This window comes from Grampus griseus (genome assembly GCF_964374135.1).
Source record: "Grampus griseus genome assembly, chromosome: 3".
NCBI lineage: Eukaryota > Metazoa > Chordata > Mammalia > Artiodactyla > Delphinidae > Grampus > Grampus griseus.
The window spans coordinates 123,069,518-123,090,284 of NC_139019.1; the positions used below are offsets into that span (position 1 = coordinate 123,069,518).

At 38.2% G+C, this 20,767-nt stretch overlaps 1 protein-coding gene across 1 annotated transcript in view; it reads left to right on the forward strand.

Moving 5' to 3' along the window:
* The window catches only part of STK32A (serine/threonine kinase 32A), a gene marked incomplete at both ends in the record, with an annotated part of 115,140 nt that overhangs the window by 43,010 nt on the left and 51,363 nt on the right, over positions 1-20,767 (forward strand). The window contains one exon of the mRNA XM_082652501.1: positions 19,380-19,553. Coding sequence (XP_082508627.1) covers positions 19,380-19,553 — 174 coding nt within the window. The remainder of the gene's footprint in view (positions 1-19,379; positions 19,554-20,767) is intronic.

A 20,767-nucleotide genomic window follows, 5' to 3' on the forward strand; every position in this document is an offset into this window, starting at 1 on the left:
AGAGTCTGATCTAATTGTTCCTCATTATCATCTGAGCTTGGGACTTGGCTTTTCTTTTTATATGGGTGGCAAGATGTTGTTATTCCCCTTTGCCTGTTTACTGGCTGTATTATTCTCTGAGGTAACTATCTCAAGAGAATCTGTAGAAGATAATAATAGTTATATTTTCCCCAGAGAAGCTTCATAAATACATCTCCAGAGCCAGCACAGATGAGCTGACAGATCACAAAATAGCATTTAAAGCTCTGCCCAGAGAAAGGTCAGAGCTGGAGGAAATCAGCTATTACATCAGAACGTCAGGAAAATAATCTGCAACCTGTTAAGGTGTGACATTTAAAAATCATCCACAATCTTTTTCATTGAGTAAATTATGGATTTTTGTTCATTTTTTTGGAGGCTATAGGTTATGGTTTGAATCAGGCAAGTAAGTATGTGTATTACTGTCTCTGAGGCTTTTATGATCCCCTGCAATCAAAATTAGGTCCTTCCGTTAGTTTCTCGCACAGTATCCTGCACTTTTCCTTCAAAGCCCTTACCACATTTTATAACTACATATTTGTTTATGCAAATATTTATGTTGTATAGATGATTAGGTTTAAGATGAAGGAAACCATGTTCCTGGGTTTACTCTTTTAGCCTCATCACCTGTATGATAAATATACAATAAATAGTTGTAAAATGGCCACTGAATAAACAAGTGTTCATTATGTATCAAGCTAATAATATATGCTGGGTTGCTGATGGATGGAGATGAGCAAAGCACAGATTCCTCAAAGTGTTCAGTCAAATGAAGAATTCAGGCAAAAAGAAACCTAATGGTTATGATACAATACAATACAGTGCAACCATCTATAGCTAGGTTCCTGGAGTGTTCTGTAACAGAGAAATGGCTGGGTGCTGTGGAAGGGCAAAGAGGGATAACATCTAATTTATGTTTGGCAAGAAGAGGTCAGGAAAGACTAACGTAAAGGAGAAACGAACTCAGACAGAGTCTTTATGTCTTGTGAGATGTACATAAAAGCTTCTTCTGGCTAAAAAGGAAGTTTTAATGAACATTTATCATAACTATTATATGATGGGTTCCTCAAATCCATTCTATCCACTGCCAAAAAGATCTGTGTAAACTCTAAATTGTACATGTTTATGAATTTTAGATACATGGGTTTTGAACCTGGATATCCTGTACACACAAAATACACAAGGGTGGATGAGGTCATCTATGTGTGTTTTGATGAGGGCATTTAAGGTGTGTTTCTTCCCTTTTAGAACATTATAAGGCTACTTATGAGACAGAGAAAACGTACTTTGTAAGTTTCAAATCTTACTCTACTGCTGGGTTTTTCTGAAGATGGAAACTTGACAACATATTCTAGAGAGAGAATGTGGGGAAATAGGTACTCTCATAAATTCCTGGTGGGGATTCAAAATGATACACCCTCTATGGAGATAATTTGGCAATATAGAGTCTAAAATTACATATGCCTTTATCCTTTGTTTTAACAAACTTTATCTTAGCAAACCCACTTCTAGGAATCTATCTCAAAGTAGTTCTGGCCAAAATACAAAAAGCCAGATGCAAAAAGTTTTTCACTATTGCAGTATCAGTAATAGCAAAAGGCTGGAAACAACCTGAATGTCCTTCAGTAGGGAACAGGTTGAGTAAACAAGTGACACCCATAAAATGCAGCACTACACAGCTGAAAGAGAGAATGAGAAGTATCTTTATATACTTTTATGGTCTGCTGTCCAGAATATACTGTTAAGTGGGAAAAGCAATGTAGCCTCAATTGATCTATAGATTCTACAAAATGCCTATCAAAATCTCAGCTAGATTCTTTGAAAAAAAATGGCAAGCTGATCTTAAAATTCATATATAACTTCAAGGGATCTGAAACTCAAGAAATTCAAGGGAATAGCTAAAACAGTCTTGGAAAAAAACAAGGTTGGAGGGCTCACACATGGTTTCAAAACTTAATCCAAAGCTACAGTAATCAAGACAGTGTAGTACTGGCGTAACGATGGGTATGAAGCTGAATTGAGAGTCTGAAAACAAACCCTCCATTTATGATCAATTGACTTTTGACCAGTATGTCAAGACAATTCAATGGGTAAAAAGTCTTTTCAGGGCTTCCCTGGTGGCGCAGTGGTTGAGAGTCCGCCTGCTGATGCAGGGGACACGGGTTCGTGCCCCGGTCCGGGAAGATCCCACATGCCGCGGAGCGGCTGGGCCCGTGAGCCACGGCCGCTGAGCCTGCGCATCCGGAGCCTGTGCTCCGCAGCGGGAGAGGCCACAACAGTGAAGAGGCCCGCGTACGGCAAAAAAAAAAAAAAAAAAGTCTTTTCAACAAATTGTACTGGGACAATGTGATATCCAAATGCAAAAGAATGAAGTTGGACCCCTACCTCACATTATACAAACATGAACTCAAAATGGATAACAGACCTAAATATAAGAGCTAAAACTAGGGCTTCCCTGGTGGCGCAGTGGTTGAGAGTTCACCTGCCGATGCAGGGGACACGGGTTCGTGCCCCGGTCCGGGAAGATCCCACATGCCGCGGAGCGGCTGGGCCTGTGAGCCATGGCCACTGAGCCTGCGCGTCCTGAGCCTGTGCTCCGCAACGGGAGAGCCCACAGCGGTGAGAGGCCCGCGTACCGCAAAAAAAAAAAAAAAAAAAAAAGTGAAACATAGAATTACCATGCAATCCAGCAATTCCTATCCTAAGTATATACTAAAATAATTGAAAGGGATTCAAACAGATACTTGTACACTAATATTCATAGTGGCGTTATTCATAGTAATCAAATAGTAGAAACAATCCAAATGTCTGTCAACAGATGAATGGAAAAACAAAATGTGGTATATGCATAGAGCAGAATCTTATTCAGCCTAAAAAGGAATGAAATTCTGATACATGCTACATGAATGAACCTTGAACACATTATACTAAGTGAAATAAGCCTGATGCAAAAGGACAAATGCTGTATAATTTCACTTACATGAGGTGCCTAAAATAGACAAATACATACAGATAGAAACAAAGTTTACCAGGGGTTGGGGAGAGGGAGAATAGGGAGGTATTATTTAATGGGTAGAGTTCTTGTTTGGGATGAAGAAAAAGTTCTGGAAATAGGTAGTGGTGATGATTACACAACTTTGTGAATATACTTAGTGACACTGAAGTGGTTAATATGGTAAATCTTATGTTATATATATTTTACCACAATCAAAAAATATTTTTTAAAAAGTTATTAATAGACAAATGGTGGTATTAAAGAAAACAGAGAGGGATAGGAGATTTTTTCTCAAGATACCTTGTTTTGCAGATTTGACTTTGATTTTATAAAATACAGAAATACTTTATATAACTCTAAAACAAAATGAAAATTTAAAAACAATCCCCCCAAATGGAATGTATAATAAAACAAACGAACCCAAGTATCTATCCAGTTTGAGGCATAACCACACAGAATTGTACTATTTCAAGTGAGTTTCAGACAATGACTTTATATCATTAGTGGAATTATACCTTAATGACAAAAAAGAATAGCAATATCTTAAAGTGTTTTCAGTAACGGTATTGCTGAAGGTAATGTTTATATTGCTATTCTGAAAGTGTTTTACATCCATTATGGATAAAGCAAACAGCATGGAGGGTAATTTGGTAAAAACTTGAGAGATCTCAATATCTTTGAGAACTAGGATTTTCAGTAAGGAAGAAAGGAGTTACTGATATAATAATGATGAGATTGGGCTTCCTGGTGGCGCAGTGGTTGCGAGTCCGCCTGCCGATGCAAGGGACACGGGTTCGTGCCCCAGTCTGGGAAAATCCCACATGCCGCGGAGCGGCTGGGCCCGCGAGCCATGGCCGCTGAGCCTGCGCGTCTGGAGCCTGTGCTCCGCAACGGGAGAGGCCGGCGTACCGCAAAAAAAAAAAAAAATAGTGATGAGATTAAGAGTCACTGCAGTCTTGAATATAAATTGAAACTATCATTATGAATTTACAGTGCATTTATCTTCAATTACATTTGTATATGCATATATATATATATTATACCTATACTTATATCAAATATCTGTATCTAATCCTAGCTCTAGCCATTGAAAAGACCTAGTAACAATGACAATCCAATTGCAGCAGACACTTCTATCGCCCAGTCTGGAGGAAGAAATATCTTTTCATATCAGAAAGTCATAAAGCTATCAAAACCTACTAGGGTCATGTCAAAAAAACACATGATCCAACTTGACTATGTTCCTATTGGCCAAAGAATGGACATCAATAAGGGTGATAACCCATCAAACCCATGATTTCATTATGATTTTTTAAAAAAACTTACTGTTTGCTTTGGGAGGATTCTAGGAAACCAACAAATCATTTTGAAAAGTGATAAATAAAAGACTTCAGCATTTGTTTGACGTTTTCTGTATGAACTGTACCTCAAAGTAACTAAATAATTGCTGAAAGCCAGTTTCTCTTTATAAAAGTACTCCAGCTAAAATACAAAGAAGAAATGATAGAATTCAAATATTACAACCCATAAGAACTTTTTGGATCTAGGCCTTCAGGTGCCTTTTTGGATCGAGGCATTCACCATGAAAAGAAAGACCTACTGATTATCTACCTCCTGCTCAAAGTACACCCCACCACCTGTGAAGTAGTCCTGCCCGCCACCCCCTGCATCAAACCTGAATCTGAGCAAACCTTAAGATCTAACCAGCAATTTTCACAAAATACAGAGAGTTGTGAAACATGTAGAAAGACGAGCCAGAAATGCAAACAGCAAAATTCAGGCTGTGGAACAGCTACAGCAAAAATGATTTGGTTTCTTCAACAAAAAATTACTAGGAATAAAAGAAGAGTTGGTTAGGGAAGCTATAGAATAAAAAACATCTTAAAGGCACATAAACCAAGGACAAAGTATGAACCTTGTTTGAATCCATTTAAAGGACCCAAATATTCTATAAAAGTTCCTTTTTAAAAGAAGACATTTAATTATATATTAACGCATATATGTGGAATCTAGGAAAATGGTACAGATGAACCGGTTTGCAAGGCAGATATAGAGACACAGATGTAGAGAACAAACATATGGACACCAAGGGGGGAAAGCGGGGGTTTGGGGGGTGGGATGAACTGGGAGATTGGGATTGACATATATACACTAATATGTATAAAATAGATAACTAATAACCTGCTGTATTAAAAATAAAATTCAAAAAAATAACTAAAAAATAAAAGCAGACATTTATAGAACAATCAGGGAATTGTGAACATTGAGTATTTGGTGAAAACCTCGAGTCTAGGTAATTTACAGAGATTAGAAGCTGATTCATCTGTGTTAGTTCCTTTCCTGATGAGACAACATAGATCATTTTTTCTTTTTCTAATGGAAATATATTTGACATCTAACATTGTGCAGATTTAAAGAGTACAACATGTTAATCTGACACATTTATATATTGTAATATGGTTGCCTTTGCAATAATTAGCACCTTTGTTGAGTTATATAATGATCCCTTTTTTTTAGTGGTTGGAATCACTAAATTCTAATCTCTTAGCAAGTTTATTGATTATAATACAGTATTGTCTATATTCACTATACCGTGTACTAGATCACTGGGATCTAGTACAAGGAGACAAAATATATTAGGTATATCAAAGTAGAAATTTTTTTGTTGTATTTATTAGGCCTTTTAAATATAAAAATAAAATGATGCAATCTTACTGTTTAGATAACTGGTTATCTTATTTTCAAAACAAATTTTATGCATATACCAGCATACTTGTGTAATATGTTTTCTTTTGTGTTGTGTTTATATATCCTTTTTTTACTGTATAGTTTTTATGTACACTAAGCATTCAGTGCTGTAATGCATATTATAGTCTAAACATTTTCTTTCCCTCACTTTATCTCATAATATAATATCCTGAAAATCTTTTCATATGAGAATATAGATTTGCCTTATTTTTTTTAATTGCTGTATAATCAGTAACATGAATTTACCATAATTTATTCACATGTTCCCCTATTAATGGGCATGCAAATTGCTTTTGATTTTTTATGATGTACTGTGTATCCTTACAAGTACATCTTGGTGTGATTTTTCAAGTGCATCTATAGTGAAAGTTTCTAGCAGTGAAATTACAGGGTCAAACACCATGTGTTTTTTCAAGAGGTATTTCCAAATTGTCCTCAGAGGCACTTTTACCAAACTACCTTCCATCCAGAGCACATGAGAGTGCCCAGTTCTCCAAGTTGTCACCGAGTGTGCCTCACCTCAAGCCTTGATGGAAGTATTCTCACTCTGACACACTGAGTAGGAGTCAAACACGCTTGTTTAGGTTGTAAATCCCCTCCTTCTAAATTTATAGCAGAGAGAATTTAGATTCTTTTCTCAACTTGGTTCCCATGTTATCCTAGCCATGTACCTTTCTTTTACTTCAGTTTGTCATGCATGCTTTGGAAATTCAGTTCAAACACACACACACACACACACACACACACACACACACACACACACACAGCAACAACTGGGCATAGTTATTTATAAACTGTTGAAATCTGACTTTTGCAAACCTTAGGTTTTCTGTATTGTCATGGCAAATTCGTTAGATGAAATGATACTAGTTTGGTTTTATTTTTTGTGAGTTTCACACTAGACACACTTTGGAAAATTACTACAGAGCCACAAGAAGAGAAATATGATAGAGCAGTGCTCCAAAGAAAGACAATGGGACAGTGCACCCTAACTTCCTCTTTGCCCATTCCTCAGGGATCTCTTCTCACAAGGGCTAATGATTTTCCTAAACTGTGAAAAGCTTGCCGTGGGCACTCCCTGGTCAGAGTCTGAAAAACACAGATTAATTTTTCTCCCATTTTAGTGCATAGGACAACAATTGTTCTTAAAAACACTTCTGTGGAGATCCCTGGCTGAAGATCAGAAATGTCCCACCATTGGAATGAGACTACCCAAAAGGCATACAAATTGAATTTTGAGAGCTGAGTTGAAGGGGACGTAAATAAGTAACCTACTCCCTGACAGGATTTTATTATAAGCTTTAGATGCTTTTTTGTCGCATGAACTTTATTGGCCGCTGTGCACCCATATTATTATATTAGTATATTATATATTATATATATAAATAATATATATAAATATATTAAAAAATATATATTTTATATATTTATATATAATAAAAATATATAAATATATATAAATATATATATACATAAAATATATATATATTACATATTATATATATAGTATATTAACTGCGTGGGTTTAGGTGCAATCCCGCCTCCACAATTTCCTAACATGTGGTTCTTGAGCAAATATTTAATCTCTCTACACCATAATCTTTTCTTTTCCTCCTAACCACTGTCCTCTTTTTTGCAACAATTTTATTGAGGTATATTTTACACATCATAAAATTCACCCATTTGAAGTGTTCAATTCAGTGATCCTAAGTAATTTTACTGAGTGGTGCCAGTCACTATAAATCAATTTTAGAAACTTTTATCCTGCTAGTAAGATCCTTTGTGCCCATTTAGTTAATTCCCATTCCAAGCCTGAGCCCCAGGCAACTAATAATCTACTTTCTGTATCTATAAATTTGCCTTTTCTGACAATTTCATATAAATGGAATTATAAATATGTAATCTCTTGTGTCTCGCTCCTTTCGTGTAGCATAATGTTTATGGGGTTCATCCATTATGTAGTCTGTGCTATTAATTTGTTCCTTTTTAGAGCTGAATAGTATGTCACTATATAGATGTACCACGTTTTGTCTGTTCCTTCACCAGTTGATGGACATGTAGCTTGTCTCCAGTTTGGGGCAATAATGAATAATGCTGCAATGAACACTTGCATACAAGTCTTTGCATAGAAATGTGATTTTACTTCTCTTGGATAGATATCTAACAGTGGAATTGCTGGGTGATATGGTAATTTAATGTTTAACTTTTTGAGAGACTCACAAACTGTCTTCCAAAGTGACTGCACCATTTACATTTCCACCAGCAATGTATAAGGGTTCTCTTTTCTCTACATCCTAGAGCTGACATTTGTTATTGTCTATTTTATTTATTACAGCCATTCAGATGAGCATGGCATTTGTGGTTTTAGTTTCCATTTCTCTAATGCCTAGTAATGTTAGGCATCTTTTCATGTGTATCTTCTTTAGTGAAACATCTGTTCATATCTTTGCCCACTTTTTTCTTCGGTTGTTTTTTTTTTTTTTTTTGCAGTACGTGCGCCTCTCACTGCTGTGGTCTCTCCCGTGGCGGAGCACAGGCTCCGGACGCGCAGACCCAGTGGCCATGGCTCACGGGCCCAGCCGCTCCACGGCATGTGAGATCCTCCCGGACCGGGGCACGAACCCGCGTTCCCTGCATCGGCAGGCGGACTCTCAACCACTGCGCCACCAGGGGAGCCCCTGGGTTGTATTATTATTGAATTGTAGTAGTCCTTTGTAAATTCTGGGTATAATCCTTTTATCTGTTACATATTCGGCAAATATTCTCTCCTAGTCTGTTGCTTGCCTTGTCATTTTCTTAATGGCATCTTTTGAAGTGCAACAATTTTGAATTTAGATAAACTCTAATTTATCAAGTTTTTAATAGACCTTGCTTTTAGTATTGTATCTAGGAAAGTTTTACCTAATCCAAGGTCTCAAAGATTTTATCCTGTGTTTTACTCTAAAAGTTTTGTTGTTTTTGCACTTACATCTATGATCCATTTGAGTTATTTTTATGTATGGTGTGGAGGTCTAAGTTCATCATTTTTGGATGTGAATATCTAATTGACCCATCACCATTTGTTAAACCGATTATCTTTTCCTGGCATCTTAGTCAAAAATCAATTGACTATAAATATAAAGATATATTTCTGAACTCTTAGTTCTGTTCCATTGACCTATACCTCTACATTATGCCAGTACCACACTGTGTTGATAACTACAGCTTTATAATACATTTAGAAATTGGGAAGTGAAAGTCCTCTGATTTTTTTCTTCAACATCATTTTGGCTATTCTAGGTGTTTTGCATTTCCTTATAAATTTAAGAGATGCATGTCAGTTCATACAAAAACAAAAAGCCTGCTGGGAATTCGATAGGAATTGCACTGACTCTATAGATATTTTGGGGCATAATCGACATCTTAACAATATTTGAGTCTTTCAATTTATGAACATGGAATGTTTCTCCAGTTATTTAGATCTTTAATTTCCCTGAACAGAGTTTTGTGATTTTTTTGTGTATGTCTTGCTCTTCTTTGCTAAATTTTAATTTAATATTCTTAAGCATTTTATTATCTTTGAACTTTTCTGAACACAATTGTATTCTTAAAAATTATTTCCATTTTGTTCACTGCTTATATAGAAAAATACAATTGGTTTTTGTATATTGATCTTGTATCCTGAAACCTTGCTACCTTGATTATTAGTTCTAATGGTATTTTGTAGTTCCCTTATGATTTTCTATATGCAGAATCGTGTTGTCTGTAATTAAAGGAAGTTTCATTTCTTCCTTTCCAATATGCCATTCTTCCTTCCTTCCTTCCTCCCTGCCTTCCTCTCTCCCTCCCTCCCTTCCTCCTTCCCTTTCTTTCTTTCACTGGCTAGAATTGCCAGTACTGTATTGAAAAGAAGTGAGGGGAGGTATTCTTGCCTTGTTTCTGATCTTAGAGGGGGAAGTATTCAACTTTAGGGTTTTATTGCAGATATCCTTTATCAAATTGAGGAAGCTCCCTTCCATTTCAAATTTGTTAAGAGTTTTGATCACGGATGAGTGCTGTATTTTGTCAAATGCTTTTCCAGTGCCTATTGAGATGATCATAATGTTTTGTCCATTATTCTATTAATGTATTTTATTCATTGATTTTCAGATATTTATCCCACTTGGTCATGGTGTATAACTTTTTAAATATGTTGATGGATTTGGTTTGCTATTTTTTCTGATGACTAAACCTGAATTTCTACCATTAGTAAAAATGAGGATAAAGATATTACTTACCGAGAGAATCACCAGACATCATGCATGGCAGAGAATCTAACATGAAGAGCAGCAGAATCACAACTAACTGCTGAACAATCATTGACAGGAAGACACTGGAACTCACCAAAAAAAAGATACCCCACATCCAAAGACAAAGGAAAAGCTGCAATGAGATGGTAGTAGGGGCGCAATCACAATAAAATCAAATCCCATAACTGCTGGGTGGGTGACTCACAAACTGGAGAACACTTATACCACACAAGTCCACCCACTGGAGTGAAGGTTCTGAGCCCCATATCAGGCTTCCCGACCTGGGGGTCCAGCAACAGGAGAAATTCCTAGAGAATCAGACTTTGACAGATAGTGGGATTTGATTGTAGGACTTCGACAGGACTGGGGAAAGCAGAGACTCCACTCTTGGAGGGCACATACAAAGTAGTGTGCACATCAGGACCCAGGGGGAAGGAGCAGTGATCCCATAGGAGACTGAACCAGACCTATCTGCTAGCGTTGAAGGGTCTCCTGCAGAGGTGGGGGCCGGCTGTGGCTCACAATGGGGACAAGGACACTGGCAGCAGAAGTTCTGGGAAATACTTCTTGGCGTGAGCCCTCCCAGAGTCCACCATTAGCCCCACCAAAGAGCCTGTAGGCTTCAGTGCTGGGTCACCTCAGGCCAAACAACCAACAGGGAGGGAACTCAGTCCCACATATCAGCAGACAAGCAGATTAAAGTTTTACTGAGCTCTGCCCACCAGAGCAACACCGGCTCTACTCACCACCAGTCCCTCCCATCAGGAAGCTTGCACAAGCCTCTTAGGTAGCCTCATCACCAGAGGGCAGAGAGCAGAAGCAAGAAGAACTACAATCCTGCAGCCTGTGTAACAAAAACCACATCCACAGAAAGACAGACAAGATGAAAAAGCAGAGGACTATGTACCAGATGAAGGAACAAGATAAAACCCCAGAAAAACAACTAACTGAAGTGGAGATAGGCAACCTTCCAGAAAAAGAACTCAGAATAATGATAGTGAAGATGATCCAGGACCTCGGAAAAAGAATGGAGGCAAAGATCGAGAAGATCCAAGAAATGTTTAACAAAGACCTAGAAGAATTAAAGAACAAACAAGCAGATGAACAATACAATAAGTGAAATGAAAACTACACTAGAAGGAATTAATAGCAGAATAACTGAGGCAGAAGAATGGATAAGTGACGTGGAAGTCAGAATGGTGGAATTCACTGCCACAGAACAGAATAAAGAAAAAAGAATGAAAAGAAATGAAGACAGCCTAAGAGACCTCTGGGACAAAATTAAATGCACAAACATTTGCATTATAGGGGTCTCAGAAGGAGAAGAGAGAGAGAGAAAGGACCTGAGAAAATATTTGAAGAGATTATAGTCGAAAACTTACCTAACATGGGAAAGGAAATAGCCACCCAAGTACAGGAAGTGCAGCGAGTAGAAGACAGGATAAACCTGAGGAGAAACATGTCACACCACATAGTAATCAAATTGACAAAAATTAAAGACAAAGAAAAATTATTAAAAGCAACAAGGTAAAAATGACAAATGACATACAAGGGAACTCCCATATGGTTAACAGCTGATTTCTCAGAAGAAACACTACAAGCCAGAAGGGAGTGGCATGATATACTTAAAGTGATGAAAGGGAAGAACGTACAACCAAGATTACTCTACCCGGCAAGGATCTCATTCAGATTCGATGGAGAAATCAAAAGCTTTACAGACATGCAAAAGCTAAGAGAATTCAACACCACCAAACCAGCTCTACAACAAATGCTAAAGGAACTTCTCTAAGTGGGAAACACAAGAGAAGAAAAGGAACTATGAAAACAAACCCAAAACAATTAAGAAAATGATAATAGGAACATACATATAAATAATTACCTTAAATGTGAATGGATTAAAAGCTCCAACCAAAGGACACAGGCTCGCTGAATGGATACAAAAATGAGACCCATATATATGCTGTCTACAAGCGGCCTACTTCAGACCTAGGGACACATACAGATTGAAAATGAGTGTGAAAATGACTATACTACCCAAAGCAATCTACAGATTGAATGCAATCCCTATCAAATTACTAATGGCATTTTTTACAGAACTAGAACAAAAAATCTTAAAATTTCGATGGAGACACAAAAGACCCTGAATAGCCAAAGCAGTCTTGAGGGAAAAAAACAGAGCTGGAGGAATCAGACTCCTTGACTTCAGACTATACTACAAACTACAGTAATCAACACAATATGGTACTGGCACTAAAACAGAAATACAGATCAATTGAACAGGATAGAAAGCCGAAAGATAAACCCATGCACCTATGGTCAACTAATCTATGACAAAGGAGGCAAGGACATACAATGGAGAAAAGACGGTCTCTTCAATAAGTGGTGTTGGGAAAACTGGACAGCTACATGTAAAAGAATGAAATTAGAACACTCCCTAACACCATACACAAAAATAAACTCAAAATGGATTAGAGACCTAAATTTAAGATCAGACACTATAAAACTCTTAGAGGAAAACATAGGCAGAACACCCTTTGACATAAATCATAGCAAGATCCTTTTCGATGCACCTCCTAGAGTAATGGAAATAAAAACAAAAATAAACAAATGAGACCTAATGAAACTTAAAAGATTTTGCACAGCAAAGGAAACTATAAAAAAGACAGCCCTCAGAATGTGAGAAAATATTTGCAAACGAATCAACAAGGATTAATCTCCAAAATTTACAAGCAGCTCATGCAGTTCAACATTAAAAAAACAAACAACCCAATTAAAAAATGGGCAGAAGACCTAAATAGACGTTTCTCCAAAGCAGATATACAGATTGCCAGCAAACACATGAAAGATTCTCAACATCACTAATTATTAGAGAAATGCAAATCAAAACTACAATGAGCTATCACATCACACCGGTCAGAATGGCCATCATCAAAAAATCTACAAACAATAAATGCTGGAGAGGGTGTGGAGAAAAGGGAACCCTCTTGCACTATTGGTGGGAATGTAAATTGATACAGCCACTATGGAAAACAGTATGGAGGTTCCTTAAAAAACTAATAATAGAACTACCATACGACCCAGAAATCCCACTACTGGGCATATACCCAGAGAGAACCATAATTCAAAAAGACACATGCACCCCAATGTTCATTGCAGCACTATGCACCCCAATGTTCATTGCAGCACTATTTATAATAGCCAAGACACGGAAACAACCTAAATGTCCATGGACAGACGAATGGATAAAGAAGATGTGGTGTATATACACAGTGGAATACTACTCAGCCATAAAAAGGAAAGAAATTGTGTCATTTGTAGAGACGTGGATGGACCTAGAGATTGTCATACAGAGTGAAGTAAGCCAGAAAGAGAAAAACAAATATCATATATTAACGCATATATGTGGAACCTAGAAAAATGGTACAGATGAACTGGTTTGCAGGGAAGAAATAGAGACAGAGATGTAGAGAACAAACACATGGACACCAAGGGGGGAAAGTGGGGGTGGGTTTGGTGGTGGTGTGATGAATTGGGAGATTGGGATTGATATGTATACAGTGATGTGTGTAAAATAGATAACTAATAAGAACGTGCTGTATAAAAAGATAAATGAAATTTTTAAAAAAAGATATTACCTCACAGGTTTATAGTAACAATCAAATGCAATAATATACATAAAGTACCTAGCATGGTATCTGACATATAGTAAGAGCTCAGTTAATGGTAATCATGTCGATTATACCACTGACAATAAATATATTCATAAAAGGGAACCCTCCCATACTGTCGGTAGGAATGTAAATTGGTTGCAGCCACCATGGGGAACAGTATGGAGGTTCTTTTAAAAACTAAAAATAGAGTTACCATATGATCCAGCAATCCCACTTCTGGGCATATATCCAGAAAAGACAAAAGCTCTAATTTGAAAAGATACATACACCCCAATGTTCATAGTGGCACTATTTACAATAGCCAAGACATGGAAGCAACCTAAGTGTCCATCAACAGATGAATGGATAAAGAAGTTGTGGTATATATATACATATACAATGAAATATTACTCAGCCATAAAAACAAATGAAATAATGCCATTTGCAGCAACATGGATGGACCTAGAGATTATCATACTAAATGAAGTAAGTCAGAGAAAGACAAATATAATATCACTTATATGTGGAATCTAAAAAAAATAGCACAAATGAACTTATTTACAAAACAGAAACAGACTCACAGACATAGAAATCAAATTTATGGTCACCAAAGTGGAAGGGGTGGGGGGATAAATTGTGAGTACAGAATTAACAGATGCACAACTACCATATATAAAATAGATAAACAACAAGGATTTACTATACAGCACAGGGATCTATATTCGATATCTTATAATAAACTATAATGGAAAAGAATTAAAAAAATATAGATATACATATGTATGTATAAGTGAATCACTTTGCTGTACACCTGAAACTAACACAATATTGTAAATCAACTATAAATCAATCAGTATCTTCATATAATTACCTCATATAAAATAATAGGAAACAATTGCATAAAACAAGTTAATCTGCTTAATACCAGAGTTATATTACATTCATGGGTGGAAGAAGAAAGGTAATTATAATAGCTATCTTCCAAGTACTTCCATGTACTCTTTTAAGCACTTTTTGTGTATTAACTACACTTGATCTTCCCAACAGCCCTATGAGGTATATACTACTATAGATGGGCATGCTGAGGGCTTATATAACTTGCTCCATCCAGTTTTAAAGATGTTAAAGGGCAGAGCTGGGATTTAAACACAAGCAGTCTGTTCCCAGGGCCAAGTTCCTTACCACCATGCTCTGAGCCATGCTTTGCGCTAATTACTTTACAAACATTATATCTAATTTGCTCTTTGCCACATGGTACATAAAATCATTTCCAATGTACAAATATCCTCTCAGAGTTTCAATTTCCTTTAAGGGACTTGCTCCAGATTCACATGTGATATTTAAACCCAGGCCTGCCTAAAGCCTATGCATTTTCCATTTGTATTTTCCTTAAATATGTTTTTAAATGGATTCCATCTTTGATGAATCAATGTCTTTTTCTACAAAAGCTGAGAGCTTTAAAAAGCAGTATCTAATAATATTTGTCCTGCATTTCCCATGCTTTGCTAGATGGAGACATCAGAACTGACAGACATCAGAAATGGTAAAGTCTGAATGGGATTTGATACAATAGTTCTGGAATAAGCAGCAGGTTGCCCTAGTGTCACGGTTTTCAAGCTTTTTTTATCTTCAACCCACGGGAAGAAATCTATTTTTCATCACAACCCAGTAGATATACTCACAGAGACACACGTTATATTCACAAAAACAATGTTTGGCCTTATATGCTAATAGCATTTATTTTATTTTATTCAGTCTATTTTATTTCTTCCAAAAAAGTGCTTGTTAGGACCAACCAAACTGATTTCACAACCATTAGTGCGTTATGAGCCACAATTTGAAAAACCCTCCATTGGAAAATAGATCTCTTCCAGTGCTCCAATTCAGATTTATTTCAAAGTGGCCTGCATGAGACAGCTTCAAGAAGGTGAGTGACTGATTTGGTAGCCATGCTAATTTCTAAAAATAGAACCTAACAAATGCATATCAGACCCACCCAAACTGAGTTTTGTTTTTTGTTTTTTTTTTGCGGTACGCGGGCCTCTCACTGTTGTGGCCTCTCCCGTTGCGGAGCACAGGCTCTAGACGCGCAGGCTCAGCGGCCATGGCTCACAGGCCCAGCCGCTCCGCGGCATGTGGGATCTTCCCGGACCGGGTCACGAACCCGTGTGCCCTGCATTGGCAGGCGGACTCTCAACCACTGCGCCACCAGGGAAGCCCCAAACCTGAGTTTTAATCTTGCTTTTCTCTTTCCTTTTTTTAGTTCATTCATGAATTTGTTACTTTTTCTACAACTGTTTTTAGAGTCTACATTTCAGGAAGCATACAGGGACCGAGGAATGAAGGATGAGTAAAAACAGGCATGCTTCCTGATGGCAGAGTGGGAATGAAAGCTGTTAATCCAAAAGCATGCAGGAAAATATTTTCAAATTATGATAAGTTGAGCGAACAAGAATACGGCACTGTGTATAACAGGGAGACAAGGTTTGATATGGAGTGTTAGAAATGTCTCTGTGAGGTGTCCTTTGGGCTGAGACTGAAAGAGGAAGAGACAATAACCAGGTAGTGGACAGCATTGTGCGTGCAGGCAAGGTCATACCATATCACAGTCTTCTAAAGCTGGAGGGGGCATGAACTGCTAGTTGAGTAATGGAAGGAAAAGATCTTCAAAATAAGTCTGGAAAAGTAAACAGGGCCAGACCACACAGGGTCCTGCGGACCATGGAAAGAGGTGAAGGGGTTTTATGGGGCTGCATAACATAAAACTCACATTGTAAAAACATAACCATGGTGTGTAGAACGAATTGGAGAGGTTCAACATTACACAGAGAGAGCTGTGTATAGTCTATGGCAATATGATGGAGTAGGGTGGAGCAGGGTGGTGGTCCTTTGTTACTTATCTCCGTTCTTACTGAGCAGACTTTACAATGCATTTCACATGCAGTGGGACCAGATTTACTAATTTTGGAGCTGTCAACTAACAAATAAGCCATGATATAGCATTTTTAAAAAGTAATGGAAATGCATCATTGAGTCTATGGGATAAATGGCCAAGGTATAGGGAAGCTCTTTCACTTTTAGGTTTAAACAATCAGGTTATGATATGAACCTTCACATCCTAGTTATTACCAAACTGTGTTGTGCCCACATATGTTACTGGATATAGTCCTGGAAATTAAAATCTTATCTTCTCTCCCTCTGAGAGTCTAGGATCTGTGATAGAGGGCTTCAGGTCTGATGTGCCGAAGGGGAAAAAGGATTTTTAACAACCAACTGGCTCCATGATTAAATAAATTTAAAATCATACTGGCCAAGGGAAGCATGTTGCCTCTTGCCTGCGCTGCTTCTTCTCTAATAATCCCCTGCGTGGCCGGACACTGTCGTTAACTTGACACAACTGGCACCTTTATCAGTTTGTTCTTTGAATAAAAATCGCTGAGCCCAAGTCGCAATAAAAATGTTCGTTCACTTAGGGTGAATTTAATAATACACTTGTCCCTCACTTCGAGTTAAATAGAGTAATGGGAGAGGAGTCCTCTTCTCTGTCACCGGGTTTGGGACCTCCGCCTGCCTCCAGTGGGGAGCTGAATGCAGCCAATCACTGCTCTCTATGCGAACCCAGTCTGCCTGGGTTGTAACCATTGGCAGCGAGTTACGTTCATGGTGAGCATTCTCTTCTCCCTTCTTTTGGTACCCAGTTCTCAGCCACCTCATTTGCCAGCTATCCCAAGAAGACACTGCTCTCATCCCATGAGCCATCATCGTTTGTTATATTAGCTAAGGGCAGCCTAAGTGCAATAGATCCCGGTCAGGGTTACGTATAACTAGCACATTATTACTTCCTGAAAGACCTGTAAAACAATGGATATAACGTGTAGTGGTGCAGCTGGGAGGATTCCGAACCAAATAGCCCAGGTTCAGGAACCTATCCTGGTGCCCATCAAACCTATGGCAGAGATGCCCAGCCAGTCCTTGCAAGGAGGTGAACAATAACACTTCCTAAAAGACAATACCAAGGATGTGCTGCCCACATTTTTACAAGCCCTTCCCATGTTTCTGTCTAAATTCTCCCTAAGGGCTTAATTTCTGACATCTTCTGTGTGAATCAGTCCTCAGTGGTAAACAGAATTTTATTTACTGAACAAGGAAACACCGAGGACCTAGTCTTCATTAGAATGTTACTGCCTCAGATTAATGCTTCATTGAATTTCTCTTTTTTCTTTTGTTTGCAAGTCCTCTCCTCCTCTAGCACAATGATCACTCTAAAGAAGAAAATGTACTCAGTACAGTTCTCCCATCATTGATATTCTATGTTTGTTTCCTAAGCAAAGAACTTGTCACTAGGAATTCGTTTGCATCCTGGGCACTGCTTTGCAGACTCTTAATTCTGTGATTCAAATAAAACTTGAAAATACGATCTCAGTGACATGATGTCAAAAGAAACGTGTTGACATAGTGCTGATACAGAGAGCTTTCTGTGACTAGAAATCATGTCTGTGCTTTGAGGAAAACAAAACGAGTCATAGCCGTTGGAATGCATTTTTACAAAAGACTCTTTGCAGGGAGCAGAGGCCAGTTCTGCTGGCCTGTGTCTCCTTCCCTCTTCCCGTCCGTCCAGCCCATGCTCCTTCAAGTGTGAAGTCCCTGTCTGATCATACGTCCTGCTTAAACCTCTTCACCGTCTTTCCAACGTGTACAGACTCGTGAACAAGCTCCTGTCATGGGATCTGCCCTCTATATTTCTCTCCAGGCTCAAGCTTTCCCGTAACACCTGTCGTTCCAACAAACCCAAACTATTTTCCTTTCCCCCCTCACACTGTGTTCTTTCCCATGTCTGTGCTTAATTCCTGCTGTTTTCCTCTCTCAGATCTTCCTTTTGGACCTGGAGACCCCTTCACCTCTACCATTTATTGGGTGTTCTACCTCATGCAAATTACTGAAGCTTCACCGGGCCTTGATTTCCTCATTTGGAAAATGGGAGCATAAGAGCAGCATTGTGGGGTTAATGACACCACATTTGTGGAGTCCTTTAGCGTCTGCCCCAGAGATGTTGGCTTTATTTTGTAGTTATTATTATTGTCACCATCCTTCAAAATTTAACTCAGTTTTCTCCTCTGCTGAGAAGATTTCCCTTCCCTCCTTATCCCAGAGACTGAGCGAATTACTGCCCTGTACTGTGCACTTACTTCTTTATTGCCCTTTTTATATCTTTTTCTTATCATTTATGTGGTTCATGATTTGTTATAATGTTGCTGGGCAATGAAGTTGTTAGTGTGGAAAAATAAGCACGAGGTGCTTCAAGGAGGGCTTGTAACTCATATTTTATGGACCTCCTGCAACAGTGTGTTCAGGATATGATCGTTAATAATAGGTGAATAAATGGGGTGTTCTTTATTTCCTGGGCTTTATAGCTTTGTAGACCTCCAGTTAATGGGTTCTTACTATATGCCAGGAATGACATTAAATATTATACTCATCATATTTAGTCTTCACTATGATCAAATGTGGAAGATCTTCTTATCACTCCCATTTTACACATGTGGAAACGGAGGGCCTGGAGTGAGTAATAGACCAGTACTCCCAAAGCCTGAACCCTTAGCTTAGGAAAGTTCTGCTCTGATCTGTAAGGTGTCCTTTGCCTCTGGGCCTCTTTAGTGTGTACATGTATTTAACCCACTTGCATTTCTAATTCCCCTCCAGGTACTCCTTCCAAGATGAGGAAGACATGTTCATGGTGGTGGACCTGCTGCTGGGTGGGGACCTGCGTTATCACCTGCAGCAGAATGTCCGCTTCCAGGAAGACACTGTGAAGCTCTTCATCTGTGAGCTGGCCATGGCCCTGGACTACCTGCAGAGCCAGCGCATCATTCACAGGTGAGTCAAGTCCAAGGGGACAGCCTTGGTCTGAATGCACAGGAGGGAATGCACAACCTGAAGCATTCAACAGGTCCTTGTTGAGCGTGACATCTAATTCTTACTTAATTCTTACAACATCCCTGGAGGTAGGTGTATTGTCCCCATTTTTCAGATTAAAAAAAAACAAAAACTGAGCACATTGAGCTTAGTCTGCCCAAGGTCACAGTTTGTAAACAATAAGACCAGAATTAGTGAGTGTTGGTGCTGCTTATAACTAAGCCTAGACAAAGAGAAGAAAAGGTGACATATAGGAGCTTAATAAATATAAATGAATTAATCAAAAGAGAAATGGAGGAAGTGCATGAAGGGAAAGAAATAGAATGGGTAGGAATAAAATTCTTTGGGGAGAAAATTTGAGTCCTAACATCTGCCTGTCATCTACCCTATTGTGAGGGCAAGCTGCAGACAGAAGTTAGCAAAAGCAATGTATCTCCTTCACTTGGGGCATTTGTGCTAAAGACAAACAAATAACACAAGTAGCTATAAACCCAAACAGATAACAGAGAGAAAAGGATAATGCTTTATGTTTATATAGGAGTTCGTAGTTTTTAATGGCAAGTTCCTATATAATATCTCACTTGATCTCTGTAATAAGTGATAAGTGAGCTGAGCAGGTATAGTTAGACCAGTATTAAATATGAGATTTTGTGACCTGGAGGCATTAAAGTATCATCTAGGTTACTTATAAGAAGTTTGAACCTAATCACCATCAAAGCAGCTACTATTTACCTGGCTTTCTATATGCCGGGTAGTGCTAGGGACTTCCATATATTATCCTGTTAAATTCTCAAAACTCAAAGAGGACGCCACATTTCATTACAGTATTCCCATTATACAGATGAGAAAAGTGTGGCTCAAAGATTTGCCAAGGAGAGACCCTGACAGCTGGCATTGCCGGGATTCAAACCTATATCTCTCCGATCCTAAAGTCAGAGCTCTGTCTACTATACTACCTTGCATTAATTACACATATGAAATATATACATTAATTAATTATGCATTGTTAAATGAACAACCAACATGTGACTCTGCCACTGTCATCTCTAATCCTTGAAGAATCTGCTGAGTTTTTAAGTTTAATTATGTCTCATTTACTGAAAATTTGTCTACATAAAATTTTTGCCCACCACTAGTTGACATTTATCTAGAATTTATCAGGACTAGTACAGGGC